Source organism: Heloderma suspectum, chromosome 17 (genome assembly GCF_057233095.1).
Source record: "Heloderma suspectum isolate Gila_16-S chromosome 17, 16-S_ref, whole genome shotgun sequence".
Classification (NCBI taxonomy): domain Eukaryota; kingdom Metazoa; phylum Chordata; class Lepidosauria; order Squamata; family Helodermatidae; genus Heloderma; species Heloderma suspectum.
In genome coordinates, this window is record NC_139474.1 from 689342 (window position 1) to 705745 (window position 16404).

Consider the following 16404-nt stretch of genomic DNA (forward strand, 5'->3'; position numbering starts at 1 on the left):
CAGTTTGGTTGGAATGTGAGGGCTACCAGTACGCCAGCACCATGGCCATTTTCTGCTTGGGCCAGCGTCGGCATGTTAAAAGCAGACACCCATGCCCGGGCAATGGTACATCTGTGAACAGAGGAGATGTGGGCGGATGCCGCCTCACATATGGCCCCGGAGGTCATTTTCAAGGTCACACATCATTTCCTGGCATAACCTGGGCTATGTGGGGGGAAACTCTCACTGTTCTGAAAGTATTGACCGATTTGGAGATAACAGAATCATAGAATAGTAGGGTTGGAAGGGGCCTACAAGACCATCGAGTCCAACCCCCTCTACTACAGTATACACCATATACTATACACCAAACTGAATGGAAGGAGTTGTTCTATACAACATATAAGAGCAGCGGAAATCTATCTTTGATGGGTGAAGCACTATAAGAGCTCGAGTGACAAAAGCACCAGAAATTATGGCCAAAACATGGCTGTGAGCTGTTATACTGCTTTAACCATCCCACACAACTGTAGCAAGCCTATTATATATTGTTCGCCAACTCATTTCCTATCATTTAATATCTGGAATGTCCAAATTGGATTGTTATTTACAAAGTTATGGCCATAAATAGGAGACACACAGTCATCGCCCTTAAAGCAAGCACATGACAAAAAGCACATGTTATAAATAGCGCGCAGACACAAACAGGCAAACAGAAATATGGGTTTTGTACCATCACGTTCAATAATGTGAAGGTACAAGGTTTACAGAATAATCTGGTTATCACTTGCACAAAGATTATAAGAAAATTATTAAGCTGCAGGCAGCAGGACATGTCAAATCTCTTTGGAAACAAGTGCATCTTGCAGTGTTGCCCTTTGTTTCATACCACTGCAGGTCACTAGTTACAGAAAGGCGGAGGACAAAGGAGGCAACGTTGTCCAGAATACTGAGCAAACACCAGCTTCCTTCTTCCAGCCATGGGTAACAGAGCCTACGAGCCTTTGCAGCCAGATCTTTGCCTAAGGATTCTTCGTACACAGAGCTTCGAACTCATCAGCCAAGGTTCAGCTGAGGCAGGGCTCGCCAGGTTGAAGTGCCAGGGCATTTCGACTGGCGGGGATGTGATCTGCCACCTCACAGACTTCCCTGTTCCCTCTGAGCTTAGCAGCAATCCTCAGGGTAGCAGGGAGGTAAATGGGTTTTCCCCGCAACAATATACTGCTGCGAGCTACCCCTCACAGCAAGCATTTTGGGGTGGCTTGGCCTTGAATGGGCATTTAGGCTCCATTCATTTACAAAAGGCCTGTTGAAAACTGCTAGAACTGGTTTGGTAGCTAGAATCCCAGCACACAAACCCTTTGGCATCTGAGTGTCTCTCACCCCTGCCCTAGTGGCCTGTTTTTCAAAAGAAACATCTTCCAGCAGGACTTCAGTGTATCTGAGAACGGAGGAGATGAAGCACTTCACACCCAATAAGGAGGGGAATTAGACAGTCACCCAGGATGCCTAATTGCAATGGGTTCACACAACATGATAAGCCACGGTGAGTTACGAGCCAGGTTTGTTCCAGGGTGGCTTATCGTGTTGTCTGAACCCGGCAGCATGGTTTGCTAGCCACGCACAAGCCACTGGCTGGGTTCGGACAACACGACAAGCCACTCTGAGAGCATGGCTCACCTGGCCCACCATGGCTTATTGTGTTGTGCAGATCCAGTGATTGTGCCATGGTGCAGCTGAGAAAGCTGCAGGTTGGAGAAGCCGCTGAGAGAGGAAGGAAAAGACAAGGGATGGGAGCGATTACCTCTCCTAGAGCAAAGGAGGAACTGGGGAGTGGAGAGGCCTTCCTGGGTGCCAGACCATCTGCTGGGGTCATTTGAGTTGTCTGCAATGTGGAACTGGGAACAATCAGAGTCCTGGCCTTCCTGGGCCACAAGGCTCCCTTGTTCGTAGGATTCATTCCCTCAGGTCCCTGACTGCACCAAAGGCAAAAGAAGAACAATGGGAGTGGGGCGAGGAAGGAGGACTGGGGAAGGGGGACCGGAGGGGAAGCAAAGCTTGCCGCATATCACAGGGTGGAAATGGAACTCTCTGAAGACCCAAAACATACCTTCGTCTAAAACCTGGATGGGGAGGATTTCCTCCAGAACAAAAGGGGCTTGTTCTTTACCATGGAGGTGTGTGCAAAATGGAAAAGGAGATCCAGGTTCCTAAGCTTTCCCTGTGCAAAACTGTGCTTCCTGGTGTGGTGATTTGCCAGGCTGTGGCTTTCTTCACACAGAGCTTTTATCCTGTGATTGAGATTGCTCTCTCACGGACGTTTGCGGGCTCTTTACATGACGCCGTGACCCTCCGGGGCATCTCCTATGCTAAATGCCCTCTGTGCCATTTTTAAACAGATCACAGATAATGAGCTTTCAAATTACCCCATTGTGTTCCACTTGAGTTCCCTCCATGAAAAGAGGAAAAGCAGCAAGACTAGGAGTGAGATCAATTAAAGTCTCAAATACAGGGAGGAGGAGGGGGAAGGGTGGGGGAAAAGGAAGTGGGTGAAAAACGGAGTTGTGATCCTGCATTTAAAACAGAAGCAGAAAGCCCCATTTTAAATGCAGGATTTTAGGCTGGTGTAGAGATGCCTGGAGAGTGGCCCATGAATGAACCTGTCAAGGATGGGTTAATTGCAAGAGGAACTGGGTAAAGAGTAAGGCATTTGTATATATGCAGAGTTCTCTCACATCATGGAGGCCGCCACCTAGAAGGCCTGGTGCAGCTGTACCATCTTTCCCTCCTTAATGGATTTTCTGTGGTAAGAAAAAAGGTGGAAGAAGTGCTGCAAAAACACAGGAGGGATCTGAATGAAAGACAACACTGTTTGGGCTCCCCATAACATTCAATTTTTGAGGCATGGCAATTGCAGGACAAAAGCCTCGTCCAGAAGCAAGCCTCACTAGATGTTTAGCATCAGGTGCCAGAGCAGCGTAGCGGCGAGAGTGCTGGACTGGGACTCAGGAGGCCCGGGTTCTAGTCCCCACTCAGCCATGAAGCTCACTGGGTGACCTTGGGCCAGTCACTGACTCTCAGCCTCATCTGCCTCACAGGGTTGAGATGGGGTGAAACTGAAGGACCATATAAGCCACTTTGGGTTCCTTCCAAGAGGAAAAAAGGCCCTGAAACATCCCAGGAGTTTTGAGGGAAGCCAGAAACTGACCCGGTTCACAGGATTGCTGGCACACACCGTGGTTGTGCCATGGTTGGTTGTGGTGCACACCAGCCGTGACTGTGAATATTCAAGCTGTGGGGGACGGTCGCCGTGACGTATCGTGATGTGCGAACCCAGACAGGGTGGCTGGCTGCCATGGGTAACCTGCCACCCAGAACCCTTGGGCTGTGGTAGGATTCTGGGTGGCTTCTTAACCACGGCAACAAGCCTGTCAAATTTTATCAGGGGGCAAATCTGCATATCTCTGATCCTGCAGGGAGATCCCTGCTATGAAAGACAGGCAACATTCAACCCAGAGCTGGCTGCATTTGAGGGCCATTCTGCAAGTGGAAACACATGCTAAGAAAGGAAGCGTTCAGAGCCGTAATGAACTGCAGATGCAGCTCCTGTCTCTGGATGACTTGCGAAGCCAGGGTTTGGAAAGAGAACCTGATGCTGGGCATCAGGGGAAAGCTGCCAGAGGGGATTTTGTGGAGTTGGAAAGATCTGAGAACATGTCTCAGCCACGGGTTTTTTTCCTTTTCTTTTGAGGGTTGTAAAAAGAATTAAATCATTTCTGCCATTCCCCCAAAAGACTGGGATAGAATTAGGCAAGATTTACAGTAAAATTAATAGTTGGGAGATCTATACCTCCGTTTTCACTGTACCTCACTGTAAGTGCAGTTTCTGAAGAACAGGGTAGTACTGCTTGCCTATTTTGATTTGGGGGCCGAAAAGGCAGCATTGGGGAGGGTCAAAATATGGTGCCCTCCTTAACGGTCCCCTTTCCCCAAGACTGTTTGCTTCCGTCCAACCATCCTGCCCACCCTCCTGTTTTGGCACCATTTTCTTTGCTTAGTTAGGGTTTCTTCCTGCAATGGCTCCGGCCAATCAAGGATCATATAGTAGATGTGACGGCATCATAGCATTATGTGGCCAGTCCTCTGTCAAGGTTTCTTTTTTTATGGATTTACCCAGTTTGTACCATCTGAGCTGTTCAGTGAGCCAAGTCATTCTGAAACCCCCATGTCTGAGAGCTTCTTGATGCAGCTCACCTCAGGAAAAATGCACACAAAAATGTGCATATTGGGACAAACGTGTGCAAAATGTGTATATCTGAGAAGTGCACACAACACTGCTTTTCAGCAAGGCAAAGTACTTGGGAAAAAGGAGTATGTTGAAAAATGCGTACATTAAGAAAAATGCTCACTAAAAAGGTGCACATTTCCATACTAGTGCTTTTTAATGCAAGCTTACGTGGAAATGGGATGGAATGAACCTGACTTCAAGAAACAGACCATCTTGATAAGCAAGTTAACTGCGGCTGCTTCTAACACAGAGCTCATGGCTACACTCACAGCAAGGACAATTCATACTCTTAGAAATGTAGTTTATGTTGCTTTTCTGTTGTTTTAAAACATTTAATAGTGTAAATGCACCAATTTGCCACTGAAATTCAGCAGCAAACCACACTGCCAAAATCTGGTGGCAAATCCCTGCTTTCTCCCATTGACTGGCAAGCCCTAAAGTCACTGAGTGTTTGTTTACGCTAGCACAACATTGCGCAGCTATTCTGTCCTTTCTTCCTGAACAGATTTTTTTTCAGTAGAGAAAAAGGGCATCAGAAGGAGTGGGAAAACACAGGAGGAAGATTTAGGGCTCCTTCACACTGAGCTTTTATCTTGCGACTGAGATTGCTCCTTCATGGAAGTTTGCAGGCTCTTTACATGAAGCCATGACCCTCCAGGGCATCTCCTGCACTAAATGCCCTCTGTTCTGTTTTTAAACAGATCGCAGATAATGAGCTATCCAATTACCCCGTTGTGTTCCACTTCAGTTCCCTCCGTGAAAAGAGGAAAAGCAGCACGAGATCAGTGAAAGAGAATGGAAGTGAAAGATACGGGGAGGAGGAGGGGGAAGGGGTGGGGGAAAGGAAGCACATGAAAAAGGGAGTGGTCATAATCCTGCATTTAAAATGGAAGCAGAAAGCCCCATTTTAAATGCAGGATTTTAGGCTGTTGTAGAGATGCCCTTAGAATTCTGTGAATTGCCCATTTTACAGATCAGTAAAAAAGCAAGATAAGGAGCGTGGATCCTGGCTTGGGAAGAAGCCGCTGGGGAGAGGGCTGTGGGGAAAGACTCACTTAACTTTCTAGGCAGCAGCAACTTCTGCATAGATGGTGTTTGGCAAGAGCTGAATGGCTTCTCCCCTGCCCCCCGCTCTACTTCCTTCCAGTACTAACAGTCCGTCCAGCAGCAAGCTGGCATGGTCAGTACTGCAGTGACCTCTTCAATGTGTTTGAAACTGCTCCAAAAAGCAGTTTAATTTGCAGAGGACTGGCAAGACAAACCCAAGGCAAGATTTTTGAAAATACTGCCTTTCGGCAATTGGCAGCAGTGAAATGCACCCAATCTATTCACACAGAGCAGAGTGGGCAGCAGCAATACTGTCACTGAAAGAACTTCACTTTATAGCGACTCCATAATTCAACCACTAATCCATAAACTTCCTTCATATAATTAAGGACACTACAGACTTCCGTATGAAGACTGAAAAACTAAATCAAGAATGTCGATTTAACAGTGATACCATCATTGCAACATTCAGCGTTACTTCTTTATACACCAACATACCCCACAAAGATGGCCTCTCTGCCTTAACATATTTCTTAAGCAGCAGAACCTCTAATGAACCCAGTACTGCAGTCTTAACATCCCTGGCTAAATTGGTACTCAGTTGTAACAAGTTGATGTTCAGTGGCAATCACTATTTACAGCTCCAAGGTACAGCAGTGGGAACGCATACGGCCCCATCATATGTCGATCTAATTATGGAACAACTTGAAGAAACTACCTACAGAACAGCTTCCTACAAGCCTAGCACATGGTGGTGTTACATAGATGACATTTTGTCATCTGGGGTTATGGAAAGAATAGCTTGGAGATTTTTACCAAGTTTATCAATGATAGAATTTACCAATAACACCACAACTGAAAACCCAAAATTACATTTCCCGGATGTCCTCTTAACCATTGAAAATGATCAAATTGTCACAGACTTGTATCGTAGATCTACAGATTCCCACCTGTACCTTAATTTCTAGTCATGTTATCTGAACCATCTAAAGAAGAACATCATATATCTAGTTTGGCTCTTAGGATAAAATGCATTTGTAATAACAAATAAAACTTCTCAGGAAGATGTAAGGAACTTAAAGAACATCTCCAACAATTCAGATACCCTAGTCACATCACTGACCACAACGTCAACCGAGTATCAGTACTATCCAGGGATACCCTTCTTTGTGATGCAAAGGCTAATTCTTTGAAAGAAAATCACATTCCATTTGTTGTGGACTACCATCCATTTGTTGTGGACTACCATCCTGCTAGTATGGTAGTTCATGTATGGTATGGAAGTTCACCGCTTCATGGATCACCGCTTTGTTGTGGCAAAGGGGCTTGTGTGACTCAGTGAAGCCATAAGCTATGCCGTGCAGGGCCACCCAAGACGGACAGGTCATGGCAGAGAGTTCTGACAAAATGTGGTCCACTGGAGAAGGAAATGGCAACCCACTCCAGTATCCTTGCCAAGAAAACCCCATGGAACGTATCACAAGGCTAAAAGAGATGATGCCGGAAGATGAGCCCCTCAGGTCGGAAGGTGTCCAATATACTACTGGGGAAGAGCAGAGGGAATTTCCAAGTAGCGCCAGAAAGAGTGAAGCGGCTGGGCCAAAGCCGAAAGGACACTCAGCTGTGGATGTGTCTGGTGGTGAAAAGAAAATCCGATGCTGTAAAGAACAATACTGTTTAGGAACCTGGAATGTCAGATCAATGAATCAAGGTAAGCTGGAGGTGGTCAAACATGAGATGGCGAGATTGAACATCGACATCTTGGGAATCAGCGAACTAAAATGGACAAGCATGGGCAAATTTAATTCAGATTACCATCATATCTACTACTGTGGGCAAGAATCCCTTAGAAGAAATGGAGTAGCATCCATAGTCAACAAAGGGGTGGGAAAAGCAGTACTGGGGTACAATCTTAAAAATGATAGAATGATCTCAGTACGAATCCAAGGCAAACCATTCAACATCACAGTAATTCAAGTCTATGCCCCAACCACTGATGCCGAAGAAGCTGAGGTTGATCGGTTCTATGAAGACCTACAACACCTTCTAGAATGAACACCAAAAAAAGCTGTCCTCTTCATCATAGGGGATTGGAATGCGAAAGTAGGAAGTCAAGAAATCACCGGGATAACAGGCAAGCATGGCCTTGGTGTACAAAATGAAGCAGGACAAAGGCTAATAGAGTTTTGACAAGAGAACACGCTGATCATAGCAAACACTCTTTTCCAACGGCACAAGAGGCCACTCTACACATGGACATCACCAGATGGTCAATATCGAAATCAGATTGATTATGTCCTTTGCAGCCAAAGATGGAGAAGCTCTATACAGTCAGTAAAAACAAGACCTGGAGCTGACTGTGGCTCAGATCATGAGCTTCTTGTTGCAAAATTTTGGCTGAAATTGAAGAACGTAGGGAAAACCACTAAACCGTTCAGGTATGACCTCAATCATATCCCTTATGAATATACAGTGGAGGTGAGGAATAGATTTCAGGGATTAGACCTGATAGACAGAGTGCCTGAGGAACTATGGACGGAGGTCCGTAACATTGTTCAGGAGGCAGCAACGAAATCCATCCCAAATAAAAAGAAATACAAGAAAGCCAAGTGGCTGTCTGATGAGGCTTTACAAGTAGCTGAGGAAAGAAGGGAAGCGAAAAGCAAGGGAGAAAGGGGAAGATATATCCAACTGAACGCAGAGTTCCAGAGAATAGCAAGGAGAGACAAGAAGGCCTTCTTAAATTAACAATGCAAAGAAATCAAGGAAAACAACAGAATGGGGAAGACTAGAGATCTCTTAAAGAAAATCAGAGATATCAAGGGAACGTTTTATGCAAAGACGGGCATGATAAAGGACAAAGAAGGCAGGGACCTAACAGAAGCAGACGAGATTAAGCAGAGGTGGCAAGAATACACAGAAGAACTATACAGGAAAGATCTGAATGTCCCTGATAGCCATGATAGTGCGGTCACTGAACTTGAGCAGGACATCATAGAGAGTGAAGTCAAATGGGCTTTAGGAAGCATTACTAACAACAAAGCTAGCGGAGATGACAGTATTCCGGCTGAGCTATTTAAAATCCTAAAAGATGATGCTGTTAAAGTGCTGAACTCAATATGCCAACAAATTTGGAACACTCAGCAGTGGCCACAAGACTGGAAAAGGTCAGTTTACATTCCAATTCCAAAAAAGGGCAATGCCAAAGAGTGTTAAAACTACCATACAATTGCTCTCATTTCACATGCCAGCAAGGTGATGCTCAAAATCCTACAAGCTAGGCTTCAGCAGTATGCGAACCGAGAAGTACCAGAAGTACAAGCTGGGTTTCGAAGAGGCAGAGGAACTAGAGATCAAATCGCCAACATTCGCTGGATCATGGAGAAAGCAAGAGAATTCCAGAAAAACGTCTATTTCTGCTTCATTGACTACGCTAAAGCCTTTGATTGTGTGGATCACAACAAACTGTGGCAAATTCTGAAAGTGATGGGAGTACCAGACCACCTTACCTTTCTTCTGAGAAACCTGTACGAGGGTCAAGAAGCAACAGTAAGAACCAGACATGGAACAACTGAGTGGTTCAAAACTGGGAAAGGAGTACGACAAGGCTGCATATTGTCACCCTGCTTATTTAACTTACATGCAGAGTACATCATGAGAAACGCTGGGTTGGATGAATCACAGGTTGGAATTAAGATTGCTGGGAGAATTATCAACAACCTCAGATACACAGATGATACCACCCTAATGGCAGAAAGCGAAGAGGATCTCAAGAGCCTCTTGTTGAGGGTGAAGGAGGAGAGTGCAAAAGCTGGTTTGAAACTCAACATTAAAAAAACTAAGATCATGGCATCTGGCCCCATCACTTCCTGGCATATGGAAGGGGAAGGAATGGAGGCTGTGACAGATTTTACTTTCCTGGGCTCCAAGATCACCGCAGATGGTGACCGTAGCCATGAAATTAAAAGACGCTTGCTCCTTGGGAGGAAAGCTATGGCAAACCTAGACAGCATAGTAAGAAGCAGAGACATCACCTTGCTGACAAAGGTCCGTCTAATCAAAGCTATGGTTTTCCCAGTAGTAACGTATGGCTGTGAGAGCTGGACTATAAGGAAGGCTGAGCACCGAAGAATTGATGCCTTCGAACTGTGGTGCTGGAGAAGACTCTTATGAGTCCCCTGGACTGCAAGGAGGTCAAATCAGTCAATCCTAAAGGAAATCAACCCTGAGTGCTCATTGGAAGGACAGATACTGAAGCTGAAGCTCCAATATTTTGGCCACTTAATGCGAAGAGAAAACTCTCTGGAAAAGACCCTGATGCTGGGAAAGACTGAAGGCAAAAGGAGAAGGGGACGGCAGAGGATGAGATGGCTAGATAGCATCACTGATACAATGAATATGGACTTGAGCATGCTCTGGGAGAGAGCGGAGGACAGGAAAGCCTGGCGTGCTATGTTCCATGGGGTCACGAAGAGTCAGACAAGACTGAACGACTGAACAACAACACCATCCTGCTGCCCCTAATTACCACAAGATAATTAAAGTTAGTTTCTTATTGTGCTTGTTTAATGGAAGCCGTTAATTCTCCACCATGCATTGCATTCAGAAAACCACCCAATCTGCATAAATTGTTAGTTAATGCTGCACATAAACAAGATACTTGCAGCCCAGAATCATACCATTGTAAATCAATGCATTGCATTACCTGCAGTTACCTCCAAGAAACCACTTCTTTCAGGAACACAGATACTAACAAAATGTACTCCGTTAGGCAATTGTTAACATGCACTTCTACTAATGTGTTTTATATATCTGAATGTCCAAACGGCCTTAATCTGGAGGACAATTCATAAGCATTATATGACTCATACCTCAGTTTTTGCTTTTTCTCCAAAGGAACTTTCATCTTCAGGCATTCCAAATTGCCACTCCTGATATCCATTTAACAGCACAGCCACTGATGAGGGCGGAAGATGAAGCGTTTAGCTTAAATATTTCTTTTTAATACTCTGTTGTTAGGCTTTCTATCTTTCATTACCCAGGGCTTCTCCACATGGGGCTTTTATCCTGCCATTGAGATTGGTTACTCATGGAAGTTTGTAGGTCCTTCACATGATGTCTCTCCCTGCTTTCCATCTATTTCTGCAGCTTTGAGATGGAAATAATGAGCTAATAAAAAGATGCAGTTTGTATTTATTCATGTAAAGAGGAAGTGGCACTATAACAACAGCGCCATCTAGTGGATGTATAATGAAACATATAGAACTTGCAGATAAAGGCAATCCTCCAAAAAACAAAAAACAAACTAGGAAGCGTGTGTGGAGAGGAGCCCACAAGGAATCCCAAAGCAAAAGCTCTGGTCAAGTTGTGGGATGAAAAGTCTCATGTGGAAAAGCCCCCAGTCACAAGCTAATTTGAGTTAAAATGATTTGTTGATGATACTCTTCCTCTCCCCGCCAAATAACATTTCAGATCTATTCATTCTCTTTTCTTGAAAACACAACAGCACTCAAATCTGAGCACTTTCCAAATTTTTAAAACCTGTTTATAAGACTCAATGTGTAAATATCCTATGTATGTTTACTCAGAAGCAAGTAAGTGTGCATGGTCACCCTCCCAATTTTATCTTCACAACTGCCTTGTGAGGTAGGCTAGGCTGAGAGAGTGTGAGTGGCTCAAGGTCACCCACTGAGCTCCACGGCTGAGAGGAGTCCTAGTCCTAGTCCAGCACTTTAACCACCACACTACATTGGCTGGGGCCAGGAAGATACATAAGGAGAGGTGGGGAGGATTTAATCTATTAGCTAAAAGGACAACTGGTGTTATAGGTTTCCATGTCAACAGTTACCTATCTTCTGCTTTTCTGTATACATGAAAAAAAGATGTTTTATAGGGCAGCTATGTTTTGACTTTATTTTTTATTACATGTCTATACCACCCAATAGCTGAAGCTCTCTGGGCTGTTCACAAAAAATAAAACTCAAAGTACAGAATAAAAACAGTATAAAATATAAAAACTTACAACTACAGTATAAAAATACAACGAGAATAAAACCTAGCAGCAATGCAGGGATTTAAAATACAGTAACAGTTTTAAAGCAGCAAAGTTAAGAGACTATAATGCCAACATGCTGGGAAGTTAAAAAGGTCTTCACCGGGCACCTGAAAGATTACAGCGTAGGCGCCAGGTGAACCTTTCTACAGCACTCATTCCACAGCCAGGGTGCCACGGCAGGAAAGGCCCTCTTCCTGGCACTCCCCTGATCCCTCTCCCGGCAAAGGTCATCCCACAAGGCCACCAAGGCAATTTCCATTCCCAAACCAGGCCCGAAGCCCGACTGAAAAGATAAACCAGATAATCCCTTCCATTCAAGAATGCCTGGAGTGCCCAATGAAGGGAAGCCCTTTCCAAGCCGAGCTACAGAGCGGCAGCACCAGGACCAGCATCCAAGGCCGTCAGCGGCAAATCTGATGCGATGGATTCCCCGCGGCCCCCCCTCGCCCCCGCCCCTCTCCCGCTCCAGTTTGGGGCCTCTGCCAGCCGCACAGGAGCTGGCGCTGTGCCTGTCTTCGCCAACTTAGTGCTGAATCAGAATTACCTTGGTCTGGCAGCCGCGCAATTTCTTTTCCTTTAAGAGCGAGGGGGACAAGTGGGGGGGGAGGGGGAGGACCACGACAGACACCCCCCCGCCCGCGCATCGGCGCAGACTGTCCTGGTGCGGCGGGCTGGCAGCGCGGAGCAGCTGCATCTCGCCCCTGCATCGCCCGCTGCAACCCGCGCTCTCGCCCCGCGAGGAGGACGTTCTCCCCTCCTTCAGCCGAGAACCCCGCGCAGGCGGCGAGCCGGGCCGTTTTCGTCGCCCAGCGCTGCCGCCTTCCAGCTACGGGTTCCTTCTTCATTCTGGGCTGCCTCCGGGAGGACCGACCGGTGAGTGACGCCGCTGAGCTCACTACCCTTGTACCCAGACCCCGCGCAGCGGGCGCTCTCGCTTGCCGCGCAGCGGACCCGCTGCTTGATGGAGTTGCTGCCCAAGGCGAACGGGGGGCGGGGGGCGGGGGGGTCCCCCCAGGGAATAGCTCCTTTGAATGGACAGCGATTACTTGTTCCGAGTTCATCTTGAAGGTTGTGCGCATGTGTCCCAGCTCGAACACCAGGCCGGGGGTTCCTTGACAGAGCTGTGTCTTAGTTTCACAGCGGGGGGGGGGGGGGGTGCCTGCGCGCGCGCGCTTGCCAATGTCAAGATGAACGGATGCAGCACAAACCTTGCCTGGAAGTTCTGTGATTGCAGTTCTGGTTCGGGCGGCTTGCAAATGATACCTTTTCTGGAAGGGCATAACCTTTATTTGGGGGAATTATTTCAGTGCCTAAAAATACCCTATGCAGTCGACCAGTTTTACAGTCAATCAGTTTGTCATTAAGGGGTCCAATCTCCACAGATCCTCCCCCCTCACACTTCCACACTTCTAGGCTTGTGGAACAGAAGAAGAGTTTGAATGTCCACCTAACCCACCATCTTGCTCCCAACAGTGCCGAGCACTCTTCTTCTGGAAATTCCCACGCAGGTGCAAGTCCTCCTTTGGCCTTGCCTTGGAGTATCTGTAGCATTTAGGTCTCTTTGTGCATTAACTCTCATGCGCTTAATTATCCCCCACTAAAAGTAGCGGGGTCTTAAGTTTATACTCTAAAGCATTTCTTCACTTTGGCCCGGAAACTTTTACTAGTGACTGTTAAGGCAGCCATGTGAAATATCAGCTTGACAAGCGAGGTAGAATCATAGAACAGTAGGGTTGGAAGGGGCCTACAAGACCCCCGAGTCCAACCCCCTGCTCAGTGCAGGAATCCAAGTCAGAGCATCCCTGACAAGTGGCTGTCCAGCATCTGATCACGTGGACTGTAATGCACGAAAGCTTCTTCCACAATAAATGTGTTAGGGCACAATCCTATGCATGGTTAGACGGAGAAAAGGCCTACAGCTCCCAGCATGCCCCAGCCAGCCTGGCTGGGGCATGCTGGAAGTTGTAGGCCTTTTCTCCGTCTAACCATGCATAGGATTGCACCCTTAGTCTTTAAGATGCCACAAGACTCTTTGCTGGTTTTGCAGCAACAGACTAACACAAGGGCTGCCCCTCTGGAATAACCCCGATAAATGTTACACCTCATTTCCCCCTGCCCCAAACCCCCAAACCACACAGCAATGTTGAAAAATAGGTAGACGTTGCTTCCAATCATTCATTTATTCATTTGATCCTGCCCTGCATACAAGGAGTCAGGGTTTGGTTTATCTGCCCAGCACCCATTTTATCCTCACAACAACCCTGTGAGACAAGCTGGATTGAGAGATGGTGAATGGCCCAGTGTCATCCCATGGATTTCATGACTGGGTGGTTATTTGAACCCAGGTCTAGCAGTGAAATCCTGTGCATGTTTGTTCTTAAGTAAGTCCCACAGAGTGTAATGGGGCTCACGCTCATACTGTGTGCAGGATTACTGCTTCAGTCAGGCACAGGATTACAGCTGTCGGATTACAGCCTCAGTATATGAGACTCACATCTCCCTCCAAATTAGGTTTTAGCTCTAGAATTTATTCACAGAGCCCAAGAGTGGGAGGCAGCTCCTTGTGATAATAAAACACAGCATGATTTAGTTGTGTCCCATCGCCTGCAGAACTCCAGAAATTACATCTCTTCATCTTCATAACCCGGAGGACACATGGGTCAGTGCGCAGAGCATTTCACAGAGCATTAGACGGAGGGTCCATAGCTCAGTGGTGGAGCCCCTGCTTTGCAGGCAGAAGGTCCCAGGTTCAATCCCCAGCAGCATCTCCAGGTAGGGCTGGAAAAACATCTGCCTGAACTTCTGGAAAGCCACTGCTGTCAGTCAATACTGGCCTAGATGGACAAAGGAGGGCGATTTGTGTGTGTGACTCCGTCTAAGGCAGCATCCTTCTGTGCCCTGGCAGTTCAGCTGTGGGCTTCCTGGCATGCCGAGGTCAAATTGCATTTGCTCTGCCTCAATGTGCCTCTCTGAGAAATGGGAATAATCGTGACCAACCCAACAGGCTGTTGAAGCAGAGGTTCCAAAATTAGCCTGAGCTTTAAAAGCACGATAGAAATGCGCACACTAAAGAAAACGGTGTTAATATAGCCATACCGAAAAACACCAGATAGATGCCCGCGCTCGGTATTTTCTCCCTGGAAAACCTGACATGGCCTTCAGTTAAGCCAGCTCCCAGCCGCCACATGCAGGGGCGCCTCCCTTGGGTGTGCCTGTTGCTGGGGGAAATGGAGGCTTGTGGGCTTCCCAGAGGCATGTGGCTGGCCAGGGCTGGGCACAGGATGCTTGACTGGACTAGATGGTCCGATCCAGTGGGGCTCTTATCATCTTCCCTTCCCTGGTCAGCAACTAGTCTTGAGAAGAGAGTGAAAGCTGGCGGTCTGTGCCCCCACCCTGGCTGCAGTGGGGTTGCTCCTGGGGCCCAGCAGGCCCACTGGAGGAGAGGTTGGAGGCTGGCACCACGGGCGGGTTATTTCTTCTGAACACTTCCCTAATGGGGTTGATTCCCTCTCCCAGTATGGAGACTGAGAAGATGCCTGCACCGGTACCCTACACTCCCTTGTGCCCTCCCATAGAAAGAAAGAGGGGGAGATCTGGAGCCTGGAAGGAGACTGTGCCGGGAAAGGGGAAGAGACGGCTGAGGAGGGGTGCTACGGATCAAAGCTCCCCCTGACACCTTGCCTCTGGTCCCTCACCCTGAGATTTGACTCCTACAGGAAAGGCCGCAGCTCAGTGGCAGACCCCCCCTTTGCATGCAGAAAGTCCCAGGTTCGATCCCTGGTCGGTGGGGTTAGGAAGGACACCTGCCTGGAACTCTGGAGAGCCGCCGCTGCCAGTCAGTGTTGACAGTACTGGGCTAGATGGACCGTGTGTGTGTGTGGGGGGGTGTCTCAGTATTAGGCAGCTGCCTGTGCTCCTTCCCCCGGATACCCTAAGAATGAGGTGGGAAAACCTCGAAACTCCAGCACTGGCACAAACCTTTCCCCATCCCTCCCTTGCTGCCGAATTGGCATTTGTGGGCCTGGCATCACCCTTCAAAGGGCTGGTTCAGGCATGGGGATGCCGGTTGCTGTCCTTGACTTTATGATGAGTTGGTGGTGAGGTTGCCGGCATTTCACTATCCATTGTACCTGTGCCGTTATCAGTTTGATCTGCAGACGTGAAATGGTGATGGCGGTTATATGCGAATTCCTGCACGTTAAGCTGAGGCAGGAACAGGCTGGTGGGCGTTTGCTTCCTGAAGAATCAGTTGGCAAGCCTCCTTCTTGGCGCTGGAGGTGTTTGGCTTCCTATTTCTGTCTTGGAGCTGGCTTTGTAAACTGCTGAGAAAGCTTCGGCTATGGAGCAGTATAGAAATTAAATAAATAAATAAAAATTATTATTATTAATAATAATTTTTTTTAAAAAAATCTCAGAATCCCCCCCCCCTTTGCCTTCCCCTTGTGTGGCTTTTTTTCTTGCTTGTCATCAGGATCTGTTTCTCTGCAAACAGCTTTCTACAGTTCACCTGCTGCCTGCTTCGGCTGCTTTGCGGGTGCCGGCCGACTGGGGCAGGGTGTGCTAGCGAGCAGGCTGTCCTGGGGGGCATGCACCACGTGGCCTTTACATGACCTCTCCCGGCTCTGCAGTTTCATGCCCGCTCCCCCTTGTCCCAGGAATGGCCCCTGCTTTTTGTTGCCTGTCCCTGGTAAATCCCTGTCCCTAGTTTTCTCCCATTGTTGCCTTTGGGGAAGGCCTCCTTAACATTACCTTATCATGAGATATTAGCATTGTTTCTCTTTATAGCAGCCTTCCCCAGCTTGGTGCCCTCCTGCAGGCTGGGGGATGCTGGGAGTTGTTGTCCTACACATCTGGAGGGTGCCAGGTTGGGGAAGGCAACTTTGTGGCGCGCGCTCTCTCTCGCTTATATAACAAATGTTATTTTCATAGCAAGAAAAGAAAATATACAGGTAATACCCCTCCAGACACAAGAACCCTCTCCAGGGTTTTAGAAGTTGAACTTCTGTGTCAGGAGCGGCGGTCTCTTGCTGCCATT

General features: G+C 47.4%; 1 protein-coding gene across 1 annotated transcript in view; it reads left to right on the forward strand.

The window, feature by feature from the left end:
• The first annotated feature begins 959 nt into the window (after positions 1-959).
• The window catches only part of BCAN (brevican), a 62860-nt gene continuing 47415 nt past the window's right edge, over positions 960-16404 (forward strand). Inside the window, exons 1-2 of the mRNA XM_084824479.1 lie at positions 960-1172; positions 11951-12242. Of these exons, the coding sequence (XP_084680605.1) occupies positions 960-1172; positions 11951-12242 (505 nt within the window). The remainder of the gene's footprint in view (positions 1173-11950; positions 12243-16404) is intronic.